This window comes from Lagenorhynchus albirostris, chromosome 20 (assembly GCF_949774975.1).
Source record: "Lagenorhynchus albirostris chromosome 20, mLagAlb1.1, whole genome shotgun sequence".
Classification (NCBI taxonomy): Eukaryota; Metazoa; Chordata; class Mammalia; order Artiodactyla; family Delphinidae; genus Lagenorhynchus; species Lagenorhynchus albirostris.
The window spans coordinates 46,892,930-46,902,787 of NC_083114.1; the positions used below are offsets into that span (position 1 = coordinate 46,892,930).

The 9,858-nt window shown below is 46.4% G+C and overlaps 1 protein-coding gene across 3 annotated transcripts in view; it reads right to left on the reverse strand.

The window, feature by feature from the left end:
• Positions 1-1,883, reverse strand: part of PITPNC1 (phosphatidylinositol transfer protein cytoplasmic 1) — a 254,541-nt gene extending 252,658 nt beyond the window's left edge. Inside the window, exon 1 of one of the 3 annotated variants that reach the window (XR_009537500.1) lies at positions 888-1,883. Coding sequence is in view for 1 of the 3 variants with exons in the window: in XM_060133719.1 (XP_059989702.1) it covers positions 888-935 (48 nt within the window). In the remaining 2 variants the exon portion in view is untranslated. The remainder of the gene's footprint in view (positions 1-887) is intronic. The other 2 variants (XM_060133718.1, XM_060133719.1) reach the window with 2 other exon arrangements.
• Positions 1,884-9,858: the final 7,975 nt, after the last annotated feature.

Below are 9,858 nucleotides of genomic sequence, written 5' to 3' on the forward strand. Positions count from 1 at the left end.
GTCATCGTTTCCTGAAAGATCGAGCTTGAGGCTTGGGGTGGGGGAAGGGGGTGGGGAGGGAGAGGTTCGGGAGAAAGGGACCTGAGCAGCGCGCGGAGGACGAGCCCAGGACAAGCACCCTCCCCTCGCCCTGAAGCTGCGGGACCCGGGAACCCGGACCGGGCCCGCACCCACGTGCTGGAGCGCCCCCCTGTGGCCGCTCCGCAGCCCCCGCCGTTCCCCGCTCGCCCGCAGAGAGCTCTCCCCGCGGCCCAAGAAACAAGACAAGCAGAAAGTTTCCGACCCAGGCGGTTAGAGAAAGGTCGAAGCCAGGTCCGGGGGCCTCGAAGCGCGGGCGTGGCGGGAGAGGCGCCCAGTTTGGCGGCGACGGCAAGGGGTCCGAGCCCAAACGGACCCCCCGACGGTTCCGAGGTGCCCCGAGGCGGGGCCCGGGCCCTCCAAATCCCGAGGGCGAAGGGCTTCTCCCTTACCCCAACCTTCCAGCGAAGGGCGGGAGGGGAACCTGGGCCCACGCCAGGTCGGATTGCCCCCCCAGCTACCAGGGCATGCTTGGGGCTCTTGGGTTTGCTTTATTCATTTTCTTAATTGGAAGGAGGGGGCAACCAAATCCCTTTGGCGCATTCTGATCCCCAGCAATCCGGATTCTGGTAGCCCCCCCCCCAAAACCCACCTGCAGTCCACCGCCCCACCCAACGCCGCCCTCCTTGCTGGGGTGACAAGTGGAAGCAGTAATTCCACTTCCTCCTCCCCCTCCAGCCTCCCGGTTTGGAAGGCAGTTTTCCACCAGGGTTTCCCCGCCGCCCGCAGTGGACCCGCCGGCCGGGAGGCGCGGCGACCCGGAGCCGGGGACGGGGAGTGGGCGAGGCCGGGCCCGGCGCGGCGCTTACCTCGGCTACGGTGAGCGGCATGCAGATCCGGTACTCCTTCAGCAGCATGGTCCTGCCGGCCGCGGACCCCCGGGGCGGGAAGAGGGGGGCTCCCCCAGACCAACAAGGCTGCCGCCCAGGCTCAGGGCAAAGCGCCCAGAGCCCCGTGCTCGGACCCGGGCGGCGAATTAGCCCCGGCGGTGCGCTCAGGTCCTGGCTTCCTCCTCTCCGCCCGAGAGCATGTCAAGGCTTGGGTCCTGGTGTTCGCGGCTCCCCCGCCTCCTTCCTCGCCGAGGTCGATCCGCCTGGAACGCGGTGTTGCAAAGTCAGCCAGGGAGGGAGGGAGACCCACTGGAAACCGCTCTGATCGGCAGCCCGGGGCAGTAGTAGCGGGCGCCAGATCAGGACATGCCCGGCAGCGGGCGAGGGAGGAAAAATAAGAGAGATTTACAAAAATTAAAACGAATGCACAAAAGTCACCCGCTCGATCCGCCTCTGAAACCAGATCTGAACCTGGCGACCCCCCTTTTCCGGCCGGTCTGCCCAAGGCTAATGTCACCAGGCACACATTGCTGACGGAGCCAGAGATGCTGACTTTCCAGACAAAGGCTCGATCGGCTGTGCTCCTTGGGCGGTAAACAAGATTTCCTGCTCTTTTTAGGGCCGGTCCCCGAGGCGCTTCAGGGCTCGCTGGGGGAGAAAAGGGAAGCCGCCGCCGCCGCTCAGCTCTGCCGGGCTGGGGCTCCGGGTTCCTCCGACCTCGGCTCGCGGCTGCGAGGGGCGGGCGGGAGGAAGCTGGCGCCTTCCGTGCGCGTCCCCTCCCCCGAGTCCGGATCCCCGAGCGCCGTGCGTGCCCGAGAGTTTGCAGCCACCTCGCCGGGGCCGGAGAGTCGGCGCCGAGCTGCAGTGTGCCTCGGGCCGGGGAGGTGGGTGCGGGAGGAGCGAGCGCGAGCGAAGCTGACATCAGCAGCCGCCTCGGCGGGGAGGGTAGCCCCATCCGGCCAATGGGGAAATGGCAAAGAATGTGGAGGATTTAAACAAAACAGCATGTCTCTCCCCGGCTGCTGCCAGACGGCAGGGCTGCCCCGGAGAGCCGAGGCCGGCCGGCGATGGGGAGGATCGGAAAAGGGGGCTCCCTTCGGCTCCTTTACCCTTTGAATCTGTTCTCAAATGTACCCCGGGTGCCACAGTGCTCTGTCCAGCCACTCTGGGTAGTTTCTGGGTCCAAGGTACAGAAGTGCCCCTTGACCTTTAGAGAAGGTTTTTACAAATGCCCACCGAGAGCGTTTTCACTTTGGTCCAGTAAGCAAGTCCAGCGCTGGAGAGGCGATGGGATTTGGGAGCAGGAGAGCAAACCCTTGCCTGGTTTCCTAACTGGTTTCAGAGCAGGAATCCAGAAACTGGAAAGTCCAACAATGTGAATGAAAATGAAATCCAAACAGAAAGACACACAAACCAGGGGGAACATGAACCAGGCATAGCCTTTTACCTCTCCTGGCCCTGCTCTGCAGTCTGACTGCAGGCTTCGCAGAGCAGCAAGAATAGGTTTTCCTGTCAGCATTCCCAAGTTCAAAAAGTCACAGTGAAATGTCAGTGAAAATGCCTGGAGTGTTGGTATTTCATCCATATTAAACAGATCCCTCATTTTAACCACAAGAGGCACATTCTTCAGTTACTCAGGAAGCTGCATGTAACTGCTGAAGTCTGTTTTTCATTTGTCTGGTGTTTTTAAGCTTGTTTTTCTGAAAAGTTGCTGGATGAAAAATGCATCAGTTGCCTCTCTGCAGAATAACCTGCAAGCATCATCTTTCCTCAGAAAAAATACTCGTGCTCTAAGATCCTGCAGCTCCTCACAGGGCTTTGGATGGCGATACTGATGGCCTCAATCTTATAGTATTTAAAATTGTAAGTAATAAACCAATATAACTATGGTGGGCTGTGGCTAAAATCATCCAGATGGCTGGAGAGAAATTTCAACTGTGTGAATATAATACAAAGGCTGATAGAAAAATGACACCCTCTATCCAGCTTATATTCTAGGGAAAAAACTATTTTCTAGATAAATGCTTCCCAGAGTTGGCTCAGAAAGATTCACAGCAACTAATTGAAGCTAAACCAAATTCCTCGAGGTGGAAAATCTAAATCTGACACTGTACTGCTGAATAATAACACATGAAAGCCTGTGATACGCAGAGGATGCTCAAGCTGTTTTTCTTTTTCCTGCTTCTCACTAAAACACGGCGTAGTGGCTTCACTTCTGGCACTTAAAACTCTTCCCAGAGGCAGCTAGGGGATGTATTGGCTAGCCACACATGCATATGCACACACGACATCAGGGTAGGTGGACAAATTCCTGGCTTTCCTAGATGTTTCCTGACATTGATTCTGTATAATGAAGTATTTTACTGATGAATATTACGGTTGAGGAACTACTTCTCCGAATCTCGCAAACTGCAAATTACCACATATATGCTTCTGTCCTTTCCCCTCTGCTAAGCTGACTTCTTTCCTGAACTTTTCCTTTTCAGTCAGTCCGCACGCCTGGTCACATGACCCTTGTTCAGGCACAGCTCTAATCCTTCTGCCTTCAACACCTCTTAGTGATTCTCTGTGGTCTAACTGAGCAAGTTAAAATTCCCTGGCGGGAGGATCGAGGCTCTGAATCTACCTTTCCCACAGAGCCCCATCACCCTTCCCCGGCCCTGCTCCAGCCAAATGAAAAAACTCTGTTGTCCAGAGAAGGGCTCCACTTACTTCGATCCTTCTGCTCTTGCCACTGCCTTCACAGAGAACCCTCTCCCACTCCCTCCCTCAGGACACAATTAAGCAGCAGGGCACTGACAATCTGTGTTGTTGGAAAGTGATTCTGATGGTAGTGTGTTGGATGGGTTGGGACAGAAGGATACCAGAGGCCAGAGGTTTATATGACTGTAATTCTAAAGGAGACAAATGGGGAGGGTCTGAATTAGACAGCGAATGAAGAAAAGACAATGAATTTAAAAGATATGGATAGGACTTGGGAACCGATGGGTTTTCTCCACAACAGTGCTTGGGAGAGGGGAGGGCAAAGGGAGAGCGTATTCATTCATAACTCATTCACACAAGGGAGGAGGGCGCCATCTACTGGTCAGACACCTTGCTTTAAAATGTTTTAAGTCACCTCGTCAGCAAGTCTGGCGAGAACTGTATCTTTGTTTTCTTTTCAACCGACGGAGTTCGCAATATCCATTTCCAAAGAGCCTTGAAGGTGTTGCTATCATCACTATGGATGGTAGCGATGTTCCATTAGCAACGTACACTCTACAGTTATGGATCATCACATATTAAAAAGTGTGGATGGGGAGCAGAGGGCAAAGAGAAGAACCAAGAGTAAAGTTACCAGTGAGGAATGATGCGACCAAAAGGAAGAGAGTATTAGCCTACTCATGTCTATGACAGCATATATTCTCAGATGGGTGACACCCTCTGAAGGCAGGGGTTCTCAGAACGCAAGATGGGGGAGGTGTGCATCTCAATCATCTGGGGAGCTGTTCAACCCATTGTCTTCACCCGAATTCTGTTGATTCACCCCCTCCCCCACATTGAAACCTCTTCCCAGTTTGTGTGAAAAAAAACCCAAAACTGTAGGGTTCTAGTTCTAGTTCTGTAACTAGGATCTGAAAGAAGAGTGTATCAACAGACTTTGTGACTTTTTCTATTTTATTCCAAGAATATCCCCTGGTACTTGTAAAGTAAGCTATTGTGGTTCTTTCCATCTTCCTATTTCCTCCTCACTAAAGTCTTTGGGTTAATCAAGGCCCAATGAGAATCCTATCTCTTACGTGGAGCCATTCTAGATAACTCTTTACCTTTCTAGACAACCCAGAACACTGATCTGGACTATTCATTTTGGTTCTGGTTTGTATGCCAGTGTGGCCTTTATATATATGTCATATCCTTTACTTAAAGTGTTTCACTTGTTCTCCAATTCCCCAACATGATGGTAACCTTCCTGAGGAGATGGGCCATGTCCTATTGTGTCATCTGTAAAGTGTAGCCTGGTTTGAGGGATATTGTGGGTACCCAATCAAGGTCTATTAGATGTATGCATATGAGTTCAGGATTCTCGACCTTGGCACTATTGACATTTGATAACAGATAATTCTTTGCTGGGGGAATCACTGTAGGATTCAGCAGCATCCCTGGTCTCTACACAATGAGTATCAGTAGCAATCCCACCCACACACCCACGTACATTGCCAAATATGGGGATGGGTGTGGAGGGGGGGAACTGCTGCAGTGGAGAATCACTGCATTATGTAACATTCATTAATCTTATCTAAATGTGTAGCTACTCCAAAGAAGCTTTTGAAGAGACTGAACTTCAACTTGGTTTAGAGCTAAGGAGAGAAGGAACAGAACAAAACTGTTATATCACAGTTCTATAAAGATGTCCCCTTCTCATTCCCATGCTCTGCTTTCTGTTAGCCAAGTAGCCCTTGATAAAGGACTTAACTTTAACCTTGATCATTTGGTTACGGTAATGTCTACCAAGTTTTTCTATTGCAAAGTGACTAGTTTTCCCTTTCCATACTCTATTCTTTGGAAGGCAGTCTTGAAGTGCAGCCTACACTCAAGGGAGCAGAGCTAAGCCCCACCCCCTCAAGGGGAGGGTATCTACACACACAATATGGTATCCTGCGAGATGTGTCCTTTCTCCCTCATTTGTGTGTTCATTCAATTATTTACTTATATCAGTGTGGACTCAGGCATATTTCTTCTCTACTTTGAGTTATAATTCAATACGACGTTATTTTTTTTGTTCACACTGGTCCAGCTTTGGCCATTGGTAGCTCTTCCAGGTCGGTTCCTGCGTCCTTTTGACATGCCCCTCCCCCTCTTTAAGGGCGATTTTTGAAAACCAAAGTTATACTTTGCAATTAATTTTTGTTTTATTAAACATTATTTAATTCCAGAGAAGGCTATGTCTATATATTCCTCTGTGTGTGTGTGTGTGTGTGTGTGTGTGTGTGTGTTTTAAACACTTGTATGTCTAACCTTGTTAGGTCCTATGCAAATGTTAAATTCATTCTTAATAAAACTACACAAAGCAAGTCCCAAAGCAATTCTTATGTGTAGACCCATTTATCAGTCCTCTATTAAATACGGAGAATGCCTTTGATGTGGAATTGCTTACAGCTGTGCAGTAAATGCTCATAAAATAAAGATTAATTGACAATGATGTGGTACAAATTGCTTCACATGGGAAAAAACCCTGGAGGATCCGTGGCCAAACGTATGGTTTTGTCTTCTTTTTTTTTTTAATAAATAAGCTAGTAATAAATTTTATGAAGGTTTCACTTTTTATTGCATTACCTGTTTTTACAGAAGTTGGCAAACATTGGAATATTTTGAGATGAATTATGAGAGGATCTGTAACCTATACTCACTGGAGAGAAATTTTAGTGATGAAAGAAGACGTTGTCCTTGACCCTGAGTATCCTTTAAGAGGAAGTAACTGTGCAACCATAACTTACGGTAACTCTTTAATGCCAAATTATATTTGACCTAGTATCATCAAATGATGTCAACACAGATCCAGAAATAGTATTTCTTAGCTATGTAGTGCCATAGAGACGTCATGGAATTTGACTTTTTGTGGAACATTTTAAATGTCCCCAGAGAGAAGAAGGAATTATGTTTGCTATTAAGAGTATGTAACCATTTATATCAAAACCCCAGTTTAGAAATTGCGTAAGTGACTACAGTGCAGCTGAATAATGGCCCCCAAAGACATCAGGCCCTAAGCCCTGGAAACTGAAAATGTTACCGTATTGGAAAAAGGGTCTTGGCAGATGTGGTTAAGTTAAAGACTTTGAGATGAGACTACCGTGGATTATCTGGGTGTCCCTAAATATAGTCACAAGTATCTGTGTAAGAGAAAGGCAGGTGGACATCTGACACACACACACACAGAAGAGGAGAAGGCACTGTGACCATGAAAGCAGAGACTGGAGTGATGAGATCCCTGCAAGCCAAGGGATGCCCACAGCCACCAGAAGCTGGAAGAGGCAAGGAACAGACTGTCCCCTAGAGCCTCCAGAGAGAACATGGCCCTGCTACACCTTGATTTCAGCCCACTGACACTGACTTCAGACTTCTGGATTCCAGACTGTGAGAGCATCAATTGCTTTTGTTTCAAGCCACCAAATTCATGGTTATTTGTTACAGCAGCAAGAGTAAATGGATACAATGACTTAGGTATGCCTTTACTCACCTGACATTTACCCAAAAGATAAAATATTTTTCTTTACAAAATGATTCATAACAGACTTGAAAATATCAAGTTCTCCCATTGCCTTTAAAATAAGCAATTTATAAAAACAAATATTTTGGAAATTCCCTGGTGGTCCAGTGGTTAGGACTCGGCGCTTTCACTGCCCGGGTTCAATCCCTGGTCAGGGAACTAAGATCCCGCAAGCGGTGCGGCCAAAAAAATATATAAGTAAATAAATAAAAACAAATATTTTACAAACAAATATTTTACACACATTTCAGGAAGTTTTCTGTAATGTAAGCCCTGCGACTTTCAATACCATCAGTATGTTAATGCCTCCTAACTTCAAATCTCTAGCACAAGTGACTCCCTTTAATTTGACATTTGTATATCCACTTGCCTTCTCAGCATTGTCACTTGGATACCCAATAGGCACCTCAAATTAACATATCTAAAACTGACTCCTGTCCTTTTCCTTCTGACTTTCTTGTCCCTAGTCTGCTCCATCTTGGCAAATGGCAACTCCATCTTTTCAGAGATTAAGCTCAAAAATCTTGCAGACATGTTTGACCCCTTTCCTCTCATAACCAACCACAAGTCCTATCTTGGCTCTATTTTCAGATTATATCCAGGATCTAGCCACTTCTTACCACTTCTACTGCCTGCACCCTCGTCCAAGACACCATCATTTTCCCCCTGCATTATTGCAAAAACTTTCTAACTAGTCTCCCAGCTTCTGCCCAGCAGAAAACAGCTTCTGTCTCTTAGGAAATTGAGTGATTCTTTTACTATGTAAATCAGGTCCTGCCACTCCTTTGCCCCAAACTCCCATTGGCTCTCCATCTCACTCAGATTAAAAACCAAGTCCTTCTAATGGTCAAATTGCCTTAAATCTCATCTCCTACAACTCTCGCCCTTACTCATTCTGTTTTTCAAACAAGCCAGGCATGATCTGATTACTCTCAGCTCAGGGTTCTTGCTCCTGCCTCTGCCTGGAATCTTCATCCCCCAGCAACCTGCACGACTCCCTTACTTCAGGTCTTAGCTCACTGGCGATGCCCTCTTCGACCACCTCCCAAGCACTATCATCCCTGGCACATATTTACATGTTGATTTTCTGTCTTCCTCCCCATTAGAATGTTCACTTCACAAAGGCAGGAACTTTGGGTCAGATATGTGCACAGCCAATAAGCTGAAAGTGCCAGAAATGCCAAATATGAAAAAATATATATACCAATGTAGCAATTAATATATAGGCACACTATTTTCAATAATTAGTATCATAATATATATTACCATGGTTCTTTCTGAATAAACTTTTTCCAATCAGTACTTCTCCCTTCATTTTAGATTCCTTATTCTTTTTTTTTTTTGGCCATGCGGCGTGGCACGCAGGTTCCCTAACCAGGGATGGAACCTGTGCCCCCTGCAGTGGAAGCTTGGAGCCCTAACCACTGGGCAGCCAGGGAATTCCTAGATTCCTTATTCTTCCACTGCCAATTTTTCTCTTCTGAAACCAATTTCTTTCTTACAAAGCCACATATTTAATCTCAGACTCACTCAAATAATAGATTTATAAAGAATCTGTCTATAATACAGGACTTTTACCTATTTTCTCTGCCCATTGCTTGGACTTTTACTGGTTTCCTTCTTTATTTACTTCACTTTAACTTTTTGTTTCCTTTGCAAGCACTTTCTTAGATTTCAGTTGGCTTTCATTATTGTTACCTCCAAGCCTAGAGAGGAAGGGCTTCAGTTTGCTGTGGAGCTGACTTTTCTCCACCTATTTGCCTTCTTTACACTCTTATTTTTTGAGTTCCGTAAACTATAAATCTGTTTAGTCCATCACACCTTTGTTACTTTTTGTTTTTTCAAACTTTTCACACAAAGTGTAGAACTCCAAATCCTTTCGTCTACTCTAGTCAAAGCAACTGCCCACCAAATGTAGAGCCAGAAAACATCTTACCCTAGTGTGTCTCAACGAGCTGTTAGAGCGTGTTTTCGAAATTTGTAAGGGAATTTGGGGTTGTCACAGTCACGGTGGATGAGGAAGGTATCAATATGTAATTGGGATGCCGAACAACTGCAATGCAACAAACCTACACAATAAAATATTGTCTCACATTCCATCAGACTTTTCAATGTCCTGCCAGACACCTCCTTATGTGTCTGAGGCCTAACTCCATTAAACATATGCCAAGCTTTTTTTTTTTGAAGTTTTAATACGCACTAAATTTTCTAAGACTTCTTCTATGTGAAAAACAATGGAAAATTATACTTCAATATAGTCAGAACTTTACCAAGAAGTTGTACACCATATCGGAAAAATCATGCCACCCTTATGCTTGAGGAACCAAAAGAACACACCTGTGGCAGCTGTAATGTTTGCACTTATAGTTATTGTATTGTATATGTGTACAAGCAAATGGCTACTTCTTTGTATTTCTACTGTAGACATGTTTTAGCCTTTATATTTTGAAATATATTATTATTTTGCTATTTTGCAATGTTTCTCCTTTACAGCTAGGATGTTTTCTTGTTTCGTGTTTGTTTTTTAGTTATGTGTGTAGATAGGTTATATTATCCATGATTTTCATTCCAGAATAGTTTGTTTTTTCTTTTTAATTTTTTTGTCCAAGCCATGCAGCATGTGGAATATTAGTTCCCAGACCAGGGATTGAACCCACACACCCTGCATGGGAAGCAGAGTCTTAACCACTGGACGGCCAGGGAAGT